Raw genomic sequence first — 25372 nt, forward strand, 5'->3', positions numbered from 1 at the left:
TGGAGGTATAAGGGCAGCTTTGGGCTACATTGTGTTAAAAGAGCTGGTTAAAATAAATAAATAAATGAAAAACCAGAAAACAACCCTGCTTCTGTCAACCTCAACTCCCAAAACCAGTGGAGCCAGCTGTTTGCTAGCATACAGGGTCGCTGAGTGAATCAACATGACTTTCTGCTGTGCGTCTGAGTTCCTTGACATTATCCCATCCAATGCAATGCATACATCCGCAGAGAATTTGATCCACTGGTTTTGGAGCAGATGTGACAGAGGCAGGCATTCATGTGTAAATGGAATTAGAAGAGACTTCACAGAGATCAGTATTCTTGTATTACATTCCTGTTGACTTAATTATTTATTAGTTAGTGTTTGTAAAACACTGAAGGTTAAAACTCCTACCTATGTGATAACTATTTGCTGCATTTGTTACCATTATTGCAATTAAAGGATAACACAAGCAAGATTTAGGCATGCAAAGCTACGGGTATGTTTCAATTTAACATAGCACTAGAGGTATAGTATGTATGTATGTAAGCAAAGCAAATGACCCAATAACAATAAAATACAAGTATAGCCACATATATGCCAGATCCATATAAAATGGCTGTGGTTTTACTTCCAAATATCATGCACTAATGTGGTATTATTTATTCCTCAACTGATACCTGAATGTCCCAAATGCACAGCAGAGAGCACTGAATACTTTGAAAGGAAAAGCCTGATCTCTGATGCAGCCCTGAAAAATATCATTCTGAGCAGAGAAGAATTTTGGCCTTATCTGTGAGCATGTGAATTAAAGAACTTTTTCCAGCATCTGCTTCCTGACTGCTGCATAAACTCAAAGACAACCCTCCCCCGTGCCAAACTGCATGGATAATCTTTTCAGTTTCTGAAACAAAGACAGGAGTAGGAAAACATTCAATCAGTTTACAGATTTCTCATTTGTAGAATCAGGAGTTTTCATTCATGGGCTATGGTACATTAGACCCTCTCATTAATGTGGATAATCTGATTTTGTCAAATGGTGCCTCTATTTCTCAGCAAAGATTTAATACCAGAGAACAATTAGCAATGTGGTCTTATTCCAAGCCTATACTGTTGGGAACAGATTGTGAAACAGTCTGTGCTCACGAAAGCTCATGCTCAAAACTTTTCCGTTAGTCTATAAGGTGCCACAGGACCCTTCGTTGCTGTTACAGATCCAGACTAACACGGCTACCCCTCTGATATTCCGCACAATGGGTCCCCAGTAAGGATGGGGCCATTAGTCACCATCAGAATATAAATGTTTACTGCTACCAAGCATTTCTACAACACATGCTACAGGTTGAACCTCTCTAGTACGGCAACCTCAGGACCTGATGGATGCCAGACCAGAGAATTTTCTGGACCACAGGAGGTCAACATTGTCTAGTAGCATTACCAATGCTTCCACTGCTTACTGGGTTCTTTGAAGACATTTAGGGATAAACAGAGCTAAATAACAGCACAAAACACTGAGAACCAGGGCTGGTGGCTCTAAACAAACTTTATGGGATTATGGAAAACTTGACCAAACCTATAAGTGAACATTTGGCTAACTAAAATGATGCTGGACTACAGATGATGTTGTGCCAGACTAGAGAGGTTCAACTTGTACAGTTAATTTACCAGTACGTTATAGTGAATTATTATAAGATACAATTCCCAAAAGTAAGAAACTAAATTGTGTGATGCATTATCCATGTTTTAATAGCATTTACTTGAGTTTTGTAAAAAAGTTAGCTAATAGTTCATGTGAATTAGTGAGGTTCAACAGTTTAAGATTTTTATCTCCTTTTATAACTGTAGAATAAAATTGAACAAACCTCTAAAATGAGATCTGCAAAATTTGCAAGCAAACTTACTAACATTGACCAAAACAAAGTGTTTATATACCCAGGAAGAGCAAACCTGTCTGTGCAGACTGGTACACATGTAATTATTTCATCTGCAAATAGGAGCATAGTATTATTTACTTTTTATTTCAGAGGTGCCCAAAGGACTTGGCTGCGATTGGGGCTCCTCTCTGCTAGGTACATACTCAGAAGAGCTCATGTTCTAAATGGTTTTGCTGGTGGAAAAGACGTGCTTGCCAATTTCGTGAATACATTTTCAGAGACCATCTGAAAACTGGAACTCTACTATTTTTTCTTGTTTTGCAGCAAGGCCTTTAAAAATAAACTGGTTAGCAATTTTATGCTTATTTTAACTGTAGGTCCGAGCTTTTTGACAAAAAGTAAGGGAGAAAAAGGACTCTGAAAATCACAAGTCAGTTTTTTACGATGGCATAGTTGACAAGTTTATCATTGCTGTGATTTTCCAGTGGGCCTGAATATGACAATAGGCATGTATTATATTTCACCAGTAATACACAGAAGGAGAGTGGGCCAATAGCAGGTGCTTTAGCTCCTATCCGGAACGCCATAAAAATGGTTTCAACAGACTGTAGTAGGATTTGCAAGGACAGAGTCAAATCCAGATGATTCATGAACCACAAAAATCAGGGCAATCTGGACTTTGGCTAAGCATGTAGATGGACTGTATTTGCAATACCTCCCTTCAGGAAATTTTCTATAAGTTGTAATGTAAAGTTCTTTGAGGTCCATTATTTCCACAGAGGGTCTACAGGGTCTTATCATACCCTATAAAAGCCCCTCACATGTTGTACCTAGAGACTGAAAGTACAAGACTTGCATAAAAGTTAATGTACTTTTTAAAAGATTGGCTGAAGATGTTCCTTCATCTCAATTTGTTGAAACCCATGAAGCCAACGCTGAACACTTTGGGAAAAAAAATCTTTGAAAGATCTAGCAGCAAATGAAGAGATAAGCATAAACTTCTATATGGAGAGAGAGAAAGTCTTTTTAGGTATAAGAAAGCTTAACATTTGAAGAACAAAGAGCAAATGACAAGGAAGAGAAAAACCCAGAATAATTAATCTCAAAGTGGATTAATTTTAATTCAGAAAAGATAAAACCATGAAAAAAGAGTGTATTTAAATAGGAATCACAGATTGTATTCAGTGTCTCTTTAAATAAATTTGCACCCAGAAAAAGGAATACATTTCTTGTAACGACCATGTCATGAGTTTTGTAGCACAAAAGATTTAGTCCAGAATGTAGTTTCAGGCAGCAGATATTTGCAGGTTGAACTGCAATGAGTAAAATCAGAAAAAGAAAGGCTTTTCATTTCCTCTTAACACCATGCTTTGTTCTTATTATTCTGAAGCAACATATGACCTGAGCTCCACAGTGTCAGCAAAATTTTCCCTTGCCACCCAAAGTGGACCACACTAATATCAATGGTGTGCACTGAGTGTAAGAAAATTGTTCACTATCAAGCATTCTCAAATGGTGGCAAGTACTGCTTTGTACCAAACAAACATGTTACACTAACCAAAGATAATCATGATGCTATACATAAAATTATGAACTCAAGGACAGGAAAGAAAAGTTATAAAAGTAGTGAGCATCTCTGTAAAAAGTAAGGGTCCCCCTCTCCACCCATACATCTATCCCGTTATCTTTGAAAGGATTATTTTTGTTACTTTCATACCTGTCTTTTGGTCACAGTGCCATCTACAGGATCCATATATTCAAAGCTGTCTGTTCTTTCCACACTGTAGACGTTGTTCCCAACGGCAAACTGCTGATTGCTGAATGATTTATCAATGATCAAAGCCTCCAGATCTCTCATTATGAAATATGCTGTTCTGGGTTCCAATGCTTCATAATCAAATCTTGGATGTAGAAATAATAATAATAATAATCATAAAAAAAGTAACATGAAGAAATATGTAAGTCCACCCAGCAGAAATGTTTGGTTTTCACAGAGCATGAGATACTCACAATTAGTAATTTACTGAAGACATAGCAAACCAGGCAATCAACTGAAGTGCCTGGTGCAAATGAAAACATCTCTTCCATTTATTTACACGCTTGTGCTCCTAAATCCTCCATTCCATGAAGTGCGTAAATCTGTCAATTCAGTTTAAAAGAAAACTATGGGCCCGAGGTGGTTAATGTACTTTCATGCTTAAGATGTGTCTACACTCAACCCCTCTCTCCCTTGACTCTTCTGTGTTCTCCTGTTGGGCCACTAAAAAAAAAAAGACTGCACACAGGGGAGAGTCAAATATGATCTTCTGCTGGGTCCCTGGCATTAGCAGCAAGGAAATTAATCATAAGAGCTCTGGCTCTCTCTCTAATCTCAGCTGCCCTCAGAGTTTCTATTTCAAGATTACTTAAATCACATGTAACCTCCGACAGGCAGAGTTGAACCTGGGACCTCTGGAGCTTAGTACTCAAAAGGTCCAGGCCTATCTTAAACCAAGTCACAGCGCACAGTTTTTTTCATAAGTATTAAATAAGTATTCTTATTTAATTTGTCTGCTGTCAAAACTCTGTACTTTCACCCAAGGGACCCATACAGACTTACAGTTAATGGATTCAGTTCAGTGGACCAGTTTGTATCAAAGGCTAAATAAGTTTCACCCTTTGCTCTCTAAGGTCTGCCTGGAAAGCCTATTAAAGTCAGAGGGACTCTCTTCATTGACTTCAGCACCTGTATGAGCCCATGCTGCGTGATTCTGACTTTCAAACAACAGAACAAGGAAACAGGATGTGCCGAGAATGATTCAGTCCCTGAGGCTACGATTACAGGGAAAACCAAGAGACCAGGACAGATTTTGCTCCTGTTCCCCACTAGCTACTGAGCGATTTAGGGCACAATGAACTAACTGAGCCCAGATTGCAAACATATCATTTCTGGGTTTGTGATGCAGGTGTGGCATGGGATTGTCCAAAACACTCAGCATCAGACTAACTCCACTCTCTCTGAAGTCACAGTTTTACCAGTCATTAAGTCAATGTTGAGTGCTTTGGACAATCCCAGCCCTCCAACACACATTCAGTACAGTAGTCAGTGGGAAAGAAGTGGGCTGGGTTCTCCATGCTGAGAGGGACTAAGTTCAGGTACAGCACTTGCAAGTAGAAGTCGGTAGGCTGCAATCCACTAGCAGGAGACAAGTGGAAAACTCTGTTTTGTCTATTCTCAGATGATAATACAGTGGACTAAAAGTCAGCTGGCTCCCAGCTCAAAGCGTACAGGAGTCTCATTCTCTCTCTGTGTAAGTGTTCTAGGTGCCACTACATGGGACAGTGAAACCCACCTCCAGGCATGTGGGTTACGCATACACACTGAATATTTTATCTTCAGAAAGCCACTCCTTCCTCCACGACTTTCAATTGGAATAACAAACCATCTGCCTTGGTCGGTTAGCAGAACCCACTTAGAAAATACACAATATTCCTTCACATTTGGAGATGCTATTTGCAACACTACCAACATCACCAGCTTGCTTTCAGACTGCGCCATTTACACATAGGCTGTGGCCGCACATGGTCAAACCTTCAAAATGGACATCTGAATATTCCGCACCTCATTAGTATTAGGACGCTTCCGGCTGCCGTGCTTTGAAAGCGCTGCTTTTGAACATGCGCGGCTCGGCACGGCTACACTGGGGTCCTTTTCAAAAGAATCCTGCACATTTCAAAATCCCCTTACTCCTCTCAGCTGCAGGGAATAAGGGGATTTTGAAATGTGTGGGGTCTCTTCGAAAAGGATCCCCGTGTAGCCGTGCGTGTTTGAAAGCAGCTTTCGAAGCGCCACAGCCGGAAGCGTCCTAATGCTAATGAGATGCTGAATATTCAATTCAGCGCCTCATTAGTAATCTTCAAAATGGCCATTTGCACGGCCATTTCAAAGTTTTGGCCAAGTGTGGCCACAGCCAAAGAGATTTGTTACAGGACATAAAAATACCCCTCCACTGATACATAGTCATTTCTGGGCTGGCAGGGCAGCAACTAACTGGCATGGTGTACTGTCTATAGGCAACGGGCAGAAGAAAAGGAACTTTGCTAAGGGAGAAAACATTTTATGGATTCTTTAATCTCTTCTGGGTAACATTCACGCTGGATAAAGCACCAGTGCAAGGCCTATGTACTGCCTAAGTCCCATGTAGGCCCTATTTTGAGAGCTTTTGGAGGAGTTTCGAAGTGCATAGGCCTTGGGTAGGACCAAGGATTTCATCCCTTATAGAGAATGGGCAGGATATTGGTCCTGTCAAAAAGGCCCACATACAACAGAGCAGGGGTGAGCAAAGTTGGGGGTTGGCCCCCTGGGGGGGCCCATGAAATTTCCTAAGGGAGGGCACAGCACAATTGAGTGCTCGGTCTCAGGCTCATCCATCCCATTATAAATGGTGAAATATGTTACTGTTTTAATATATGTACATTCATATTGATAAACCGATTCATAAAGTTCTCACATTCTACAGACTTCTTTTCTTTGGCTGTGTCCACACATATCTGAATAAGCTACTCTGGAGTAGCTATTCCAAAATAGCTTATTTTGAAATAACAATGCTGCACACAAAGGTTATGTCCACACTGAAAAAAATTAGGAACAAGGGTGCTTTCGAAAGCAGGGCTTCCTTTCAAAGGAATCCCATCTACGCGGCTGTTTTACATGTCAAAAGCAGCCCTTCCAGAATGGTGAGTGGGTAGTATTATGCAATTGAGGCACTGAATATGCAAACTAGTGACTCATTTGTATTTTCGATCCACCCCTTTTGCTTGCCCTGTTTGAAAGTGAGAGGCCAGTGTAAAAATAGCCAAAATGTATTTCAAAACAACAATTATCTATTTCAAAATTCATTGCCTACATGAAATAGAGCCATTGGACACACCGTCGCTTTTTTTGAAATAGGCTTATTCCCTGTCTTAGCAGTACCTATTTATTCCTCACGAAATCAGATTTACCAGTTTTGAAATAAGATGCCTGCTATAATGGAGTTATTTCAAAAACAGCAGTTGTGTCATGTAGACTCCAGGTTAGTTATTTCGAAATAACTGTTATTCTGAAATAACTGTGCTATGCAGACCTACCCTTACAAGTGCTGAAAAGGTTTCTTTCATATTAACATAACTGAAATTTCTGTTAGTTTGAATTACATAAGACAGGTTGTGCAGATGGGGCTGTTAATTGCTGGGTGGGGTCCAACATAAAAAACATGTTTGGCACTCCATCCATGGAAGATTAAGAGCTGAGTAAATCTTGTCGGGATTATAACTTCTGCTTCAAGTTAAGGCTGAGATTTAGACCACTGAAGTCCCTCAGAACACCATTCAATATATAGCAGATTTTTATTCGGTACACACACCTGATTTACTCCAAACCACATTTCACCATGAACAGCAACAAAACTAATCAAGCCAAACTTGCCCCAGAATTGTCTCAAGGACATGCTAGCTTACTGCGTTTCATAATCATGGTCTGCACCTGCAATAGTAGTGGCGGCCAAATTTTGCCCAGTGGTCTCTGACAATCTCTTCCACGCTCTGCTTTCGAGCTGCTATAATTGAAAGCCAGACTAGCACAGCCCAGAGTCCATCCTTCTCTCGGATGTGGTCAGACCCTAAAAAGAAATAAGTAATGCACCCTTATTAGCACATACACCAGTGAAGATGCAAACAAAATTCCATGTGAGAAGCACAGTTTGTGTCAGCTTGGGATTTTTTTAGACACAGTAATACAAAAACAGACATTTTCCAGACTGACAGCCAAAAATAGTTGCTTAAAGGGTAGTAAGGAGGAGAGAGAGACACCCACACAAACACATTACTAAAATACTGCAAAATATGGGAACTTACTTGGCTACAAAGAACACAAATGTCACTACATTCTTAATCCTTGTCATTCCTGCTCATCAATATGAAGGGTGACTTATATAACTGGGACTGTTTCCAAGATCTGCCCAGATCAGACATGCCAACTTCCAGTAAATAAGCAGAGTACTCCAAATTAGAGTTAACTGCATCGCCTTGTCTCCACAGCTGCACAAAAACGTCAGCCTTAGGCCAACCTGCAGCATGATTCTTCTGAGATGCAGTGCGTACCCAAAGCATGCACAAATGGTGAGAGAATCGCTACTGGTGAGAATGAGCAATGAAGTCTCAAAGTCATGTAGCTCAGTTTATAGAAAACGAGACTTCATGCTAATAGCCTACAGAGACGCGAACAAAAAAACAAATGCAAGCAATGTTGTTGGAAGGTGGCACCAGGACTTAACTGCAGCATATCAACTGTAACGTCACCATTTGTTGCCTGCGCTGGCACTGCACCGAGATGGTTAACGGCACAGTGGTTAGGTTTGCTCAGAGAAGGCACTAGCACGTGTGATGCTCTGCCTTCTTTATGAAATCACTGCATAGTCTACCTGCCTATCCTGATTAGACAGCCATAAGGGCAGCTGTTCAGAGAGTTTGCCTGAGAGAAACTTCCAAGTCACCAAAACACGTGCAAGAAAATTTCAAGTTCCAGCTTGTTGAATTCAATGTACTACAAAACCTAGGTTTAATTCTGCACGATTCTTTCTCTGAAACACCCTGAAACACTAATGCATTCTAGCCTGTGCTTCTGTGAAAAGATTGGTTGGGAAGGCAGGAAGGGGAGCTTAACAGCAGAGATAATAGTTTTGTCTATCCTCTGAGAGTTACCAACCCTTTGACATGCTTAACTGAAGTAATAACTACTACTTAGACAGGACTTTTAAGTAGAAGACAGGTTTGTTTGGTTTTCATTAAGTTAACATGTTATATAGTCTTGCTATAAAAATAGCAAAGCAGTAGACTGCTATGGCAAAATTCAAACAAGTACTTGAAGTAAAATGATCATTCCAGGTTTCCATTCCCAACCAATTACTCAGTTTCAATAGTCCAAACACCCTGCAGTCTTACACTGAAGTGTAATCCCATGTAGAGAATGAGCTTGCAAAGGGCATCGACAGCTGCAAAAATTGCCCTGTTCTAACAGGTTTGGTATTATAAGCAGTCTAGGGCAGAGACTGTCTCTTACTATGTTTGTTCGTTGCCTACTACAAGAGCTCAGAGCACCATTGGAATGAATGAGTGAATGAATAAACAACAACAGTGTACATTAAAAATATTTTCTTGTTTTCTCCCACGTTACGCCGGTCAATTCTATCAGGGACATTATTTCGCCAATGCAACAGTCAAAAATCAAAATCTACCAGAAAAAATGTTCAGCCTTAATAGGAAATTATTTTGTTGGCAAATTTGTTACGAATTCTTCCTCTTTCTCTTTCACAGCTTGCTAATGTTTTAGGGAAATTAAGGTTTTTAGAGATACATTCTTATTTTTTTCCTATTCCTCAAATGCCACTGTCCAGCATATGCCATCAAAGCAGCAGGCTACAGAAGAAGTTCCTATCATTATTTGGGAAGAAATCAAATATGCAGAGAAACAAAGAGAACAAAGATCCCAAGAGTGGATGATATTTGGCTGGAAATGTCAAAGCAGGGGGAGATACCCTCTTCAAAGTGCTGATGTATTGGTTCACTATCTACATCAATTGTAAGAGTGTTTCAAAGGCAGGGAGGAAACAAAATTATTGATGAAGAAAGGCAGACCATAAGGACCGAGCAACTCCTATCCAATCACATTTCTCTCACAAGTGAATAAGGTTTTCACCCATGTCATGCTCAACTGGCTTAAGAAGGATTTTGAAATGCATGAACGTAGAGAACCAACTGGTTTTGGCTCTGGATATTCAACTATGGGCCACTTCTACTCAGTTCAACAGCTCATCAGAACATGTAAGGAATACAAAGAACCATTGTGCCTTGCTATTTGTCAACTACAAAAAAGCATTTAACTCAGTGGAGATTATTGCTATACTCAGTGCAATTGGAATTGACCCAAGGTACAGTGACCTTCTTGTCAATTCCTCAATTGACCTATTCATAGCAATTCCGCAGTTAACCACGATTGTTCAATAGAGATGACATTATTCAATGTCCTGTGTGCTACTGTTGTACGTAGAAGAGTCAGACAAGTTGACACAATTTCACCAATGCATCCTCTGTTCATTGACAACTGTACAATATTTGGAAAGGACACAGTAGAACTGAAAAACTAATTACAGCACTTGCAAGACTCTTTCAGAGTATACTGTGTTAGAAGTAAAAATATTGATGACTAAGTGGATGCTGAATAGGCACTGGGCTGCAGGAATCATCTCTGTAACTAGGAAAGCAGTTGAGAATGTCGACAAATATATTTACCTGTGCCAGCAGCTGGACAGAGACAACTCATGTGAGGGGTAATACAGTAAGAGCAGAAAGATGAGGTGGGCAAATTTAAAGAAAATAAAGACGTTTCTAATGGAGTATGAGCTGCCCATGAAGAAAGGAAAAGGGCTTTTGAACTCCACTGTTCTGCTAGCAATGCTAATAGAGAGCAGAAAGCTGGTCAATGATGACAATGAAGGAAGGAAAATTTGCTGTCACCCACAGAGCAATGAAAAGATGAATGTGTAACATACCGCTCTGTGATCACATACTGAATGAGGTCAGAAGGCATACAGAGGTGACTGGTGTAGCACAGACAATGTCTGATGCACAGCACAGATAGGCAGATCACATAGTCTGCAGGCAAGATAATAGGAGACCAGCCTGTATTAGTGACTGGATCCCAAGAGACTACAAATGACCATGGGTTAGGCTGAAAATACACTGGACAATGTCATGACAAAACTCTTTGGCCAGAAACAGAAAAAATGTGCTTGTAACAGAATGGAATGGCATGGCACTGATTTGCATTCATGGAGGAAAAGACAAGGACAAGCCAAACAAAAGCAATATTCTTATCCCTATTACACACTTTAAGCTAATGGAATTACTCTGGTTTTCCACTAATGTAAGTGATGTATTAATTGTATATTAGCTGTACAGTATATTATATTAAATATAGTATACAGCTCTTTAGACTTTTATAGCAATAGAATATCTACTCCACCTCTCTTAGCTTTTCTTCCTATTAAGCTTATGGCAGGAAGCCTCTGATGTTGCTGACATATGCAAGTTTAGAATTGGAGTGTGAAAACACGAAAAGAGATGCAGCATTTGTGAAGGGGGATATAAATAAGATAAATCAAGTACACAGATTTCCTAATTCTGCTTAATTGCTTGTTGATGAAACTTAAATAAAACCTGAGGATGATGCTGCTTTGCTCTGAACTGTGTCCTGAATATTATTTATAATACCAGCAAATTATTAACCTCATCTGACAAACTCCCTGCACTACTACAAAAATGGGAAGAAGTTATAATGCATTGGTTCAAGTCCAAGATTAGCTGCCAGAAAACAAATCTGGGAAACACAGCCCTATGGGATGTTTTCAAAATCTTTTGTCCTTTTATAGCAGAAAATTTACTTTTATTTACTGGCCACAGCAAAATCATTTTTGTTAGAACACCAGGGGAATGTATTAATTGGGAACTACAGCAGAGTTGTATTACCTGGACATGGAAACTCAAGTGATGTCAGGTTAGTATCGCAATAAATATGAATTTAGATGCAGGTTTGTGAAGCCCACCTCTCTTTTACAGAGTAGCAAGGTCACTGGGCTGGCCATTTGGATGGTAGATCCCTTTTTACACAAAATTCCAAAAATGAAGGCACTGCCAAGTTTCCTATCTCTACAGTGAGATCATTAAGGAGAAAATCTTAACCCAGACTCAGACGTCCAGTGCTAACAGAAATTGGTGAAGAGTAACGTACTCAAGAACACTACATAAAAGAAGAAAAGCTCACAGTCATAACACATTTATTTATTAATAAAAATATTTTGAAATATTCAGATGAACAGAGCTTTAAATATGTGAAGTGCTTTACAAGCAAGTTTCATGCCAGATCAGATAGGGAAGACTTATTAAAATCAACTGACATCTGGAGAAACTGAGGCTGAGAGCTGCAGACCTAACACTTCAGAATGTGGTCGGGGCTGCCGACAGGGAGTAGGGAAGAAGGGGTAAAGGAGGCAAGTGCCCTGAGGCCTGGGGCTCCTGGATGCACCTACTACTGCAGCAGCAGTCAGACCCCAGGACCTTTAAACTGCTGCCAGCACTCCTGAAGGGCTGGCTGAGGGAGGCTAGCCCAAGCCCTGCCTCTCTTGCCTGAGGCCCTGCCCCGCTCGGGGACACAGAGCTGGGTCCGCGTCCCACCTTGCCCAGAGACCTGGCAAATCTCTGCAGCTCTAACAGTGGTTGATGCAAAGAGCCATTTGGGTGCAATCCAGCAGTTAAAGTGGACTCTCTGGAGACTTTCAAAGCTAGAGTTTTATGACACCCATGTTTCCTGAGTACCCCACGGTGTAAGCTCTCTGAGTGGTGGCTCAGGACTGGTGCACACTTTTGGCCGCGCTCAAGGACTGCTGCAGGGCCTCCCCAGACAGGGTCCACAGGTTATAGAACTCAAGTAGCCACTACCCCCAGGCGGCTTGATGCATTCCGTGCACTCTTAAAACAGTTGGCAACCTCAACTTTCACAAGAGGAATGCAAAGGAAGGGAAATTGAACATGCAAATGAAGGGCTGATTTACAAATCTCATGCTTCACTTGCATAAGCTTATTTGATCACTTTTTCAGAAGAGATTTAAAAAAAAAAAGTGTGTGGGGCGGTCTTTCAAAAGAACAAAAACATTTTTTCAAAAGAATCCTGTAAACCTATTTTTTTTTTTCAGGAATAAGGGTTCTTTCAAGAACAGGGCTTTTTTTTTGTTTGTTTGTTTTTTAAAAGAACCCCATCTTCACAGCTTTTTTTTTTCCCCAAAAAAAATCTCTTCTGAAAAAGCAAGCAGATGAGATTATACAAATGAAGTGTGAGATTTGTAAATCAGTGCTTCATTTGCATTTGCAATTTCTCTCATTTGCATTCCTCTTTTGAAAGAAGAATGCAGTCTAGATGTAACCTGGGTGTATGGCCATCAGAGGTGCTTCTTTTCCCTCACTGAGGCAATTACACAGTGGTTGGGACAGGATCATCTCTAGCACCCATGAGACTGGCTAGACCGGAAATTGGAGAGGAGAAATGATGCCTCTCTATCCCACTCAGGGTGAGCGCAGCCTTGTGATCCATACAAATGAGTCCTTTGAAAGGGCGGACATTTACTCATATGTTCCTTCTGTGTCCCTGAGAACTTCCTAATGACCTGCAGGGTTACAGACCATCTGTGCTCAGGACACTCACTGGCCAGCACTTTCCTCAGCAAAACCCAGTCTCCAAGAGTGAATCATGCAAATGTGCTGCTTAAGTTATATGCAAGTACTGGGGTTTATTTTTCACTGAACAGCCATGGAATTTTGCTGGTGCAGCTCCCTTACAGATAGGCTTCTGGAAAGTGACTACAATCCACTGCTTCTCCATGTGCCCTACAGAAAGCAATAGTGAGGGGGCACAGTTGCAGGTTCTGCTGGCTTGTAAAGAAGTCAGAAGTCACACTGGTGTTCACTGCCATGAGTTGGCTGGGAGGGCTGAATGGGTGGGTTGCCCCTATGAATCGTTCAAATACCTTCCAACGTCAGCAAGGGTTTAAGTGTGGTTCTACCAAATTCAAGGGCACAAAGAAAGTGCCACAAGCCATGAAATCAGGTCTTCCACCATGAAATCTGGTTGCTTATGTGCTTTTACCCTATACCACACAGATTTCAGAGGGGACACCTATGTAACTCAAACTGAGGTCCTGACCTAAAAGAGAGTTGCAAGCAAGAGAGCTGCAAGGTTATAATGGGGACAGGGAGGGGGTAGTGTACGTCACCCTTACTTTTGCACTGCCTTCAGAGCAGGGCAGCCAGAGAACAGTGGCTGTTGGCCTGGTCACCCAGCTCTGAACGCAGCACCCTGCCAGCAGCAGTGCAGAAGTAAGAGTGGTAACATCACACAATGTCATCCTTAGCTGTACACTGTTTCTGGAGGCAGCTCTGCCTTCAAGGCTGGGCTCCCGGCCAACAGTTGCACTCTCCTCTGAGGGCTGCCCATCACCAGCAGCATAGACGTAAGCACGGGAATACCATCCCAGCCCGTGCCAGCAGCAGCAGAACAATAAGGACAGTCTGACACTCTCCACACATATTACCTTTGTCAAACCCCCTTCCGACACATACGCAGAGCTCCTTTTTGGGGTCTGGACGCCTACAAGCACAACTCTGAAACAGCAGATTTAAATAGCTAAAATAATGAAATTTATGATTTTTAAAATCCTATAAACATGAAATTGACCAAAATGGACCCTGAATTTCATAGGCACCTAGATATAAGATACTGAAAGTCAGTAGGGGCTCAGACCTGTCTGCAGTGTGGAACCACCGCTGTGCTAACTCCACAGATCAACTAGAGTTTGGCAGAGAGACTCTATACCCATTGGTCACATAGGCTGCAAATTTCTAAGATGTCTAAAGCCGCTGGCTCCCAAATACATTGTTAGTCAATAGCGGTTGGATGCTGAAATCTTAGACACTGTTGAAAATTCCAAAAGCATGCCAACCCTCTGCCACCTGAGCATGGGGATGTCCTACCAGTTCAGCTGCCAATGAAGTTATCTTGCTGGAGGGGAGATGAGCAGCAGGGTGAGCACTGAAGTGCCAGCAAAAGCTGCAGAAGTATAACTGACTGACCTTGGACGAAAGAGAACCACTGACATTTAGAACTAGGGAGATGAGCACTAGATGAATGGGATAACATGAGAGAGCCATCTGGTTTAAACAACAAGAAGTCCTGTGGCACCTTGTAGCCTAATACATTTTTGGAGCATAAGCTCTTGCAAGCAAAGACCGACTTCGTCAGATGCATGTAAATATGTTAGTCTATAAGGTGCCACAGGACTGCTTGTTGTTTTTGTGGATACAGACTAACACAGCTACCCCTCTGATACTTGTCATCTGCCTACAAAATCCCCACGTCTGGCCACTCAGCTAAAGCCTCAGCCTTCAGGGGACCTGGGCAGAGACAAATGAGATCATATTCTGAAATAAACTTATCCAGTCTCCTTTAAAACATTCCCCGCTCTTCTGAGTCCTTGAAGGCCTGAGGACAATGTAGACCGCCCTTTGAAAAATAGTTACATAAATGCCTGGTATTTGCTTTTCTGCACAAATGTATACAGAGGAGTCATTACAAGCATCAAAGAACTTCCTAGAATTCTTACTAAAGCACAATTAACGTACAGACTAACAATCTACCTATTCTGATATAGTTCTATGCTAAAACCCAGAATCAAGATTTTTTTTAAGCGCTGCAGTGAGATGCACTCCTCAACACATTTAGGAATAAGGAGACAAATATACAGTGTACTGTATTCCATTATTTTCACAACACCTCCCTCCAATACCTTTAAAAGGAAGACTTACAGATGGCACAGAGAGATGTTTCACATGTTTGCAGAATGTGTGGACTAGCAATCCTGATAGGCTAGTCATACTTGCTTTGCATTCTGTATGACACTGACTGCCTTCACTAACTAATGAGGCAAGGGAGGGACAATTTCTTTGGGCAAATGTGGCTATGGATAGGATGACATTAAAGTAGTTTTATTATTATGGGTGGGTGGGGAAAGAAATAGCCTTGTAAACCCAAAGTTGTGAGTTCATTCCTTGAATGGGCCTTTCAAGGGTCTGGGGCAGGCTAGATTAAAAAAAAAATCTGTCAGGAATGGTGATAGGTCCTCCTGTAAGTGCAGGGGACTGGACTTGATGACCTCTTGAGGTCCCTTCCAGCTCTAGGAGATACGTATATCTCCATGTTTCTTTAAAACAGAGTTCTTTCTGTCACTGGAACTATTGGAAAACTGGGCACCATCCTAAAAAGAGACACCTACAACAGGTGCAGCTTAATGCACATGCCCTCATAATTAATACACAGGACCTCACAATGACCATATATACATGCACAAAATCCATCAAATTGTTGGCATAGCCAGTGAAGAAAAAATTGTTTTGGTAGTAGGACCAGGAGAAATTTTTCCGGGTCCTGTGTGGTTCTAGGATGGAACAGCACGCAGCTTGCTACCCATCCCCTCAGAAGGAGTTTGGCTTGATGTTTTTACTGTTGAAATGCTTATATTTCATAAACACAGTTTACGTGGCACCCAGAGCTTAAAGGCGACCTATCCAAATTTGAACTTTAGAGAATCCAATGGTTAGTCAATTAAATTTGCTGAGATTTCCTAGCACAGAATGAGAAGAGTGGTGCCTGGTATCCTACAAGAGAACAAGCAGAGTAAAGGCTCTATGGAAAACATTGTCGCTGCATTCCTTACCAGTGCCAAAGCTTTCCTCTCCACAAAGCGAGCATCGTCCAGAATCCATCAGATTTGAGAAAAACCTCCAGCCAGTTGGTGTTTCATACACAGGGACTTTAAGTGACTTTGCCACCCTGAAGAAAAAAAAAAAGACAAAATAAAATACCACACTTAAGATGGTGCATTTATTTAGACGTGGATGCAAGATTCCACAACAATTGCTCGAGGGGACTGAGGTTTTGTTTCTTTATCATATTTCAAACACAATGGACTCTGGTATAAACAAATGGAAACGAATGCAGGAACATGTGGAAAGGAATCCTTGAGGGAAATTTACTTCACCCAGGGCTCAGTTGTATTAACCCTCTGGACACAACAGAAAATTTGTCTTTATCTGTGGGATTCTCAGTTGGAGGAACTTCGTTAATACAGTTTGAACTTCTCTAGCCTGACACTCTCTCATCCGGCAACATCTGTAATCCAGCACAATTTTAGTTAGCTGGACAACCACTTATCATGGGTGTGGCCAAGCTTCCTGTGGTCCCATAAAGTTTGCTCATAGCCACCAGTCCTGGCTCTCAGTGTTCTGTGCTTTAATTTCTCTCTAATTTACCCCTAAATGTCTTCTAAGAGCTCAGTAAAATGTGGAAGTGTTGGTAATGCAGCTCAACAACACTGACCACCCATGCTACAGCAAATTATCTCCTCTGACACAGGTCAGGTCCTCAGGGTGCCGGATGAGAGAAGTTCAGCTGGTCCCTGTTTGTTTGTCGGTTGCTTGTGGGTGTGGTTTCTTTTGTACCTGGGAGTAATGGTTAATCTCACCCATAGGAACAGGCACAGGCCCACTGATGGGGAGGGCAAAGGGTGCAGTTACCCTGGGGTTCAGAGATTCAAAAGGGCCTGGGACTCCTGGCTACCACTACTGTGGCAGCAATGGTAACTGAAGCTCCGGGCCATTTAAATTGCCAGCAAATTGCTATGCTGCATGCTCTGGGCGGCTTTGAAGGTGGGCCGCCTCTGGCCCTGTGGTCATGGAGCCGGTCCCCCCACCTTGCCCAGGGGCCCATGAAGGCTGTCAGCTCCCTTGAGGGGGCAGAGCACTTTACTGTACAATCTTATGTGAATATTTTGTAGAGATGTCTGGCGCGCAGGATGGGCACTTGTTATTTTGTAATTCACAACGAAAAATAAATGCGCAAGCAGCCAAAAACTTTAAACAAATAAAACTATTCTTTTATTAGCTTTCTCAAATGAAATGTAGCATTTATTCTTCTGTTGGGACCCAATTGAAGGCTTACAAGAATTTGATATTGCTTCTTTTTTTATTGTTAATGGTGTCTGGAATTTTCTAAGTATTATTTTTAAGACGACGACGACGACAACGACAACAGACAATGAAGATGGTTTGAGAAATAGTCAAGCAACGTGACTTGCTCAGATAGATGGCATTATTGCTGTAGAACATATAAGCTGCGTCTACACGTGCACGCTACTTCGAAGTAGCGGCACCAACTTCGACGTTAGGCGGCGAGATGTCGAAGTCGCTAACCTCATGAGGAGATAGGAATAGCGCCCTACTTCGACGTTCAACGTCTAAGTAGGGACCGTGTAGACGATCCGCGTCCCGCAACATCGAAATTGCTGGGTCCTCCATGGCGGCCATCAGCTGGGGGGTTGAGAGATGCTCTCTCTCCAGCCCCTGCGGGGCTCTGTGGTCACCGTGGGCAGCAGCCCTTAGCCCAGGGCTTCTGGCTGCTTCTGCGGCAGCTGGGGATCTATGCTGCAGGCACAGGGTCTGCAACCAGTTGTCAGCTCTGTGGATCTTGTGTTGTTTAGTGCAACTGTGTCTGGGAGGGGCCCTTTAAGGGAGCGGCTTGCTGTTGAGTCCGCCCTGTGACCCTGTCTGCAGCTGTGCCTGGCATCCCTATTTCGATGTGTGCTACTTTGACGTGTAGACGTTCCCTCGCTGCGCCTATTTCGATGTTGGGCTGAGCAACGTCGAAGTTGAACATCGACGTTGCCGGCCCTGGAGGACGTGTAGACGTTATTCATCGAAATAGACTATTTCGATGTTGGCTGCACGTGTAGACATAGCCATAAAGTTAGGAGCCAGTCTTTGAGATACGTAATCATAGGCATATCTACTTATGTCAGTAAACTGATGTGAAAGTTGAGTGTTTCTAGGATTGGTGCCTTATACTGTATATTCAATTTTACAAGACCCCACATCTTTTAAATGCTCATTTTTATTAAATAAGCACAATTTCACAAATTATTCTATGCACTATCACAGTGGGTCCCAGCCTTTTCAGTCACATGGAACACTTCAATGAGACAAAGCATTCCACGACATACGCACTCTTCACCTTTTGTGAAAGCCTGCCGTGATCAGAGTAAAGGCTGAGAACTTCAGCGGTTACTTGATTACTTGCAAGGAAGGAGGCAGCTCCAAAGAGCAGGTTCCCCTCCCTGCCAGCCCCTTTGAGTTGTGGTTGCTAAATTTTCCCTCCCCGCTACCCCAGCTCCAGAGCCACAGACTGGGGGAGGGAGAATTGGTGACCCTGACCCAGCTGGGGGCTCAAGCAGTAAGGCTGACAAGAGTCACAGATGGTGCTGGGCTGCCAATTTCCTTCCCACAGCTCCTTTGCAAAGTGTCGCAAGGGGAAACTGACCAACCCCAATCAGGCAGCCTTGCTGCTTAAGCCCTCAGCTGACGCAGGGTCATCCAAGCATGCTGTGAAATGTCATCAGTTTCCCCCACATGCTCCCTTGGCTCCGCAAAGAGCTGCAGGAGGGGAAATTGATGGAAATTTTCATGGCACACTTTGACAGTGACGATCACTGAAGACTTGATCTAGCAAATACTGACATATTGTTTAACTTTATGATCAGGAGTAACAAAATCGGTGGGACTGCTCATGGCAGTCAAGATAAGCATGTGTGTAAAGGTCTTGACCTGCCTCACCAAGTTTAGGTGCAGATACCAAAAAAAAAAAACAAAAAAAAACTTAGAACAATTTTTTTTATTAAAAAAAAATTAGGCATAAACTCACTTTGTTGGGGTAACACCAAAGACGAACCAAGAAGGCATGTCTTTCTGATCAAAGTCCAGATCTGTGCTATCAAATAATTACTCTCCAGTTCCTATCACAGAGTCAGCTTCCTGCAGATGCCCGGGGGAAAAAAAGAAGAACTCCAGCCCATCCCAAACTAAGGTAACTATCTGGCAGGTCTTTCACTTTCTCAGGCTATCCTATCCTGCCAGTTCTCCTCAGCTCTCCAGGACACAGTCTTCATTATTAAATACTAGAAGACTTACCTTGTATTTGGATTTACACCAGTGGGTCCCCATCTGGGGTGGGAGGGAGGCATGAGAGAGTTCATAGGGGGCATGAAGCCATGAGGGAAAAAAAATTAATGTCAAATTGAGCTCAAATACTCAAAAATTTTAGCAGCATTTAATCATCTTTTCCATAAGCACTTGTCAGAACTTTTACTCCATTCCAAATATTTAAAAAAATGAGAGATGTTAGATTTCAACATTTGTCAGCATTATTCATCGTCAGATAAAGAGCACCATGCAGGATCCCTGCGTGTCCTTAAAAGAAGTAAGGGGCAGCCTTTGTTTCACAGATATTTCTATTAACACCACTGTTCCGTTCTTCTACATATCTTTGCACAGCTGGGTTTTCAATCCTCATTGTATTAAAAACAAAAACAGCACAATAGGCTGGAAATGAAAAGTGACTTGTGTTGTGATCTTTCATCCTTCAAACCTAGAATATTTGCGCTTTGAGGGGAAAACAGTATCATCCATCTTAATAGATTAGTTCAATTTAAACTGCTTTTGTTTGTTTACATTTCTGGTTTTCAAATTTCTCTTTTATCTTCAAAGGTAAATGACTGGAAAAAAGTTATTCGATTAACTGTTAACTAGCAGTATGCTGTGAGAACAACAAGAAGTCTTGTGGCACCTTATAGACTAACAGATGTTTTGGAGCATAAGCTTTCATGGGCAAAGACCCACGGTCAAAGACCCATGCCACAAGACTTCTTGTTATTCTGGAAGCTACAGACTAGCATGGCTACCTCTCTGATAGCAGTATGCAGCTGTCTTGTTCAGTTTATTGCAGTTTAGTCAAGTTAGTTTTGCAGTGGTTTGAATTTGAAGTGTTTTTGTGATATATCACATTATCAGGGTTGATTACAATACATATGCTGAATTTTTTCATTTTGAAATTTTCACTAAAATAACAGTTAATGTTTTATGCATATTTTTCAATCTTCTCCATTTGCATCAGATACATGGGCAAAATAATTACAGGTTAGTTGGTCACAAACAATAATATAAATATAAGTGTAAGAGGTTAAAATTATTTCAGTTAAAAATGGGGGGCATGAAGGTTTAGTGAAAACCAAGATGGGGGGAGGCATCACGTCACAAAGTTTGGGAACCACTGATTTAGACATCTGATGATGTGAGTCTGTGCTCAAGAAAGCTCATGCTCAAAACTTTTCTGTTAGTCTATAAGGTGCCACAGGACCCTTTGTTGCTGATTTAGACAGTTTCTTGGGGCAGAACCATGTCTTTCATGGTTTGTACAGCACTACCCACATTGATGGACTCAAAACTGTATCATTATCTGAGGCAGATTATATCATACAGAACTGGACAGATGGTCACTTGGGGCAGCAAAAGATCAGCAAAAGAAAAATACTTATCCTCTGTTTACGCTGACAATTCCATGGGGTGGGAAGGGCAGATGTTTGCCATTTGCTAAGAGCAGAATAATCTCTTGAAGTAGCCCTAATGAAGTCTTGTGTCCCCACAGCTGACAGTGTTTTGGGGACAGGAAGTTTTTTCACTTACACTGTTCTCAAAGGATTAACTTGATCATTTCATCCCAGGACCCCCTCAACCACAACCACAAGGTTCCAGAGGTTGTTATGCTAGTTCAGGGGCTTTCATTCACCAGGCCAGCACTGCCAACAGAGATGCTGATTCTGTTGGCATTACTTTTGTTTTAAACCAAGTCTCTCAAACAAAAAACAATTTTAAGTACAGAAATAAGTTTATGGTGTAGAATGGTAGATTTGTTTCTTAAAGTTTTTTTCCCCATTCTGGTTTAGACTAGCTTGAAAGATGACAAAGAGTTATAAATAAACAAACATATAGTTTTTTTTCTATTTGACTATACTAAAGAATAAAGACAGACAATGTTAGATAAAGGCAACAACAGGGTCTAATGCCTAAGGAATAGCCTGACAGCCAGCAGTCCTGAACCATTCTGTGCGACTTTTGACACATCACTTCACCCACCTCTATTGTTTTTTCCCCTTCCACTTCTTATGACCCTGTCTCATTTTATTTCTTAGTACAGCACAGCCTCAGTTCCAAATAGGCACCTAGGAGTGACCTTATTACAAATAGTAATAATACTCAAAACAAATCTCCCCTATTCTTAGAGCTACTTAAGGATGATCTTTGGTGTTAAGCTTTTGCTTCCGAAGAGCATGGCATACTGCTAATAATGGATGAAAAAAACTACAAAGTGCTTCAATGTTGTCTCTTATCTTTTGTGATTTCACCTGTGAAACACAAGTGCATCTCTAACATCCGATATCTATCTTCAGAGTTGCTGTATAGCTTCAAATCAAACATAAAATGGTCCCATTTTCCACACCTTTCTGTGCCATCAGGCTAAAGTTCAGAACTATGAAATCTGAGCAGCCTCTCATTTCTCCGCTGTCACCTCACAGAGTTTAAGGGCAGTGACGTGAGAGCCCATAAAATAAGAAACCTCTCTTTATGCAACAGATAGCCAGACGCTGGAAATAACTGCTCCAAAACCCATTTGTTAAATTCCTAGGGAAGCCTCACAAAAGTCTCTCAACTGCAGTAAAGAGAGCATCAAAATTCCCATCAAAGAGGGAACTGTATGTTCAACAGATTTAACAAACAGGAATGCAAAACAGGAAAATATTTAGAGAGGAAGGAAACAAACATTTTCTATAAAAAAATTGTGTACGTGCACACACACACAGACACACTGAACATCCAGTGCCAGAAAACATAATGACGAGAGGAAAAAATTCCACTGCTTTCACTCCTCTAACTTAATCATTTAGATGAGTCTATCAAGACAAGCACTGAAGCTGTTTCCGCTACAGGGCAGAAATTTATTTTGACACGCCCAAAATGTGCCCCCGCCCCCAAGTTACAAGGGATCTACATCTGCTAACTAATTAACCTGCATGCAAGTCCATAAACAGAACTACAGCTATCAGTCACTGATAGGGTGGGCATGGCCAGATATACAGAAAAGCCTGCCAGCAGGGACAGATTCCATAGCAAAGGATGGACCCAGGAAGAAAAATGAATTCAGTGAGACAGGAAGAAAGTGAGGGAAACAGGCAGCAAAAGAAGGAAGCTGAAAGGTATAGAACAAAGTGTGGAAGAAGAGGAAAGTTCAGTTTCAAACATGGGAGAGGTAAAAAGAACTCCCAGAAGAAGGGAGACAGACAGAGGAGGAGGAAAACATCTCTAACTCCAAATATCCCACAAACAAAAAGTAGCAAATGAAACATTACTCTGAAGAATAATCAGAAGCAACATTCTCATGGGTCTCTGTACAGCACAGTTCTTTAGCCTCAGATGAGTCCCTAGGACTATTCACAAGCTTAGAGTTAGGAGTATGTTTCACTACTTTGCTGAAGTGGCCATAGTTAGAGATAAGCCTGTTCCAAACCTCCGGGTCCAAAAGTCAGCTCTAAACTTGGAAGTTCAAGCACAGTTGTATTTAATATTTTATTTTAATTCCTAAGGTGAATTTTCCTTCTTAGCTTCAAGCTGAAGCCACACTATTCATGACTAGCAGAACCCTAGATTTATTTTGTGTATATGCTCTGTGAACATGAACAATTTAAAAGGAATACAACAAACTTGGGTGTATTCTGTTTAACGTCTCTCCGACACTTAATGGGACAGGCTTCATGTGGACATTCTCACTTGTCCTGTTTCTACCTAAATGTTCACTACATCGGTAAGACTAAACTATAAAGCTTTCTTAGACAGCCATATGAAGTATTTATCATCTCTTGCTGAACTGCACAAGAGGCCCTTTACATTCTAGATCTAAAAATTATATGAAGACTATCACCTTAACTAGAGTGTACATGTAAGAATCAAGGCTATTCTACATCAGCCTAACTCTGCACCCTGTATGTGACAATACTAATTAGAGAAGGAAGATGTTCTAAAACAAAAGTGAGATTCACATTTGACTGTCACCCATATTCTTTAGAGCTCCATTTTTGCAACAAATGAAATCTAAGGAAGCGTCTTTTTAATGGGAAGATACTAAAAGCTAGTTGAAATATGAATAAAACCTATTGTAAAGTTGTGCCTCAGAAAGGCTAGTATTGTCTCCGCTTAGCTTGATGAGTCTTCAAATATTTTATTAAATTAAATATAAACAAAACCAGGCAGATGGGAGAAAGGGCTCAAGATATACTTATTCCTTAGAACAGAGGTGCACACAGTGGGGGATGGGCCCCCTTGGGTGGCATGAAATTTAATAAGCGGGGGGCACAGCTTGATCAGCTGTTGGGTCTCAGGTTCATCCAGCTCATTAAAGACGTTGAAATATGTTACTGATTTTATGTATGTGTATTCACATTTATATACCAATTAATAGAGTTTTTACATTTTACAGACTTATTTTCTTACATGTGCCAACAGTTTTTTTTTCCCCCCTATATGAACATAAGTGAAGTTTCTGTCAGTTTGGATTACATTAGACATGCTGGGATGCCCTGTTAATGGCAGGGACAAAAAGTGGGGCCTGGCGTAAAATGTTTGCTCACCTCTGCATTAGAAGAAGGCATCCTTGGAGATTTGAATACCAAGACAGAAGTTGTTACTCAGGTGTAACGGAGATCACAGTTTAGACCGGAAAACTTGATACTGAAGGACGATTTTTAAATGGTAAATTGTGATTACTACTAGAAAAGGAAGATATGGAAACTTCGCTTTTCCTTCAGCAGACAAATTTATATTTACTTGTCCGCTACACGAAATAGTCTTATTTTTTCGGTTATATAGCCATACATAGGGTATATAACTCGTGTGATATGGTGGGGACAGAAGTGCAGGGGTGGGAAACACATTCAACATTATTTTGCTCTGGTGCAAGAAATATAAACCCAGTCCTGCTTAAACAGAGAAACCAGATCAACTTTCACTGAACGTATTTCTCATTTTGTTTACAAGGCTTAATGAAAACTAACATCTCTCTCTCTCTCTCACACACACACACACAATCTCACTTGGCCGCACACTGGCAACAACAGATCATATTTCAAGGAAAGACCTACAAACGGCCTATGCACAGACTGGGCCAGAGCAGGCTCTCATTTACATTGGGACTGTACTGACATAATTTCACAAACTTCAGGCTCTGGATATTTATAGGTGAACATTTGGGGAGAATCTGGTCCAATGTACTCTTTGTACAGCCCTAAAAAAAAAAAAGAAAAAAATGTAGTGACCATGCATAACTCACACGTTACACGTGGCAGGCACTGTGCTCCTGAAGCTCCATTAAAATTTGACAACTTCCTAAAATAAACCACTGTCAGTTCTTATCAGTCAGCTGGGATCCCTGTCAAAGCCTCTGTCTTGGTTTACTCTAAAGTCAAAGTATGAAGAGGGGAGGACCTTTCCTTGACAATTCTCTAAATCTGGTAAATAAGAAGGTGGATTTTTTCCCCACCGTCAGTGAATTACTGAATGGATTCCAACAAACTCAATTTTGATCCCATTCAGATGTTACTAAACCTGGGGAAAGACAGACAGACAGAAGAATTAATGAAAAATCATTTAAAAAGTATTTACTGAATGTCTCTATCCCTCTTGACTTTCTCAACCTGCAGGTGTCAGCGCACATTAAAAATATCCTGACAGACACATGAGAGAGAAAGCCTGAAAAGACTCCTGGCAAATATATACAAGCACCTCTTCAACATATTTTTCAGTGCTGTCCCACTCCAGGGAGCCATCGGGTAGAGTGTACAGTATGACTGATTTGGATTTGATGAAGTGGGTCTGTCCCACGAAAGCTCATCACAAAATAAAACATTTTGTTAGTCTTTAAAGTGCTACATTTCTGCTGCTTCGTTTTGTTGGAGTACAGA

General features: G+C 41.3%; 1 protein-coding gene across 1 annotated transcript in view; it reads right to left on the minus strand.

Annotated features, from left to right (window-relative positions):
• The window catches only part of PGM5 (phosphoglucomutase 5), a 105777-nt gene that overhangs the window by 20455 nt on the left and 59950 nt on the right, over positions 1-25372 (minus strand). The window contains exons 7-9 of the mRNA XM_074994812.1: positions 16193-16308; positions 7360-7495; positions 3574-3757 (exon numbers count right to left, since the gene is read on the minus strand). Of these exons, the coding sequence (XP_074850913.1) occupies positions 3574-3757; positions 7360-7495; positions 16193-16308 (436 nt within the window). The remainder of the gene's footprint in view (positions 1-3573; positions 3758-7359; positions 7496-16192; positions 16309-25372) is intronic.

The sequence above is a fragment of the Carettochelys insculpta genome, chromosome 5 (assembly GCF_033958435.1).
Source record: "Carettochelys insculpta isolate YL-2023 chromosome 5, ASM3395843v1, whole genome shotgun sequence".
Taxonomy (NCBI): Eukaryota; Metazoa; Chordata; order Testudines; family Carettochelyidae; genus Carettochelys; species Carettochelys insculpta.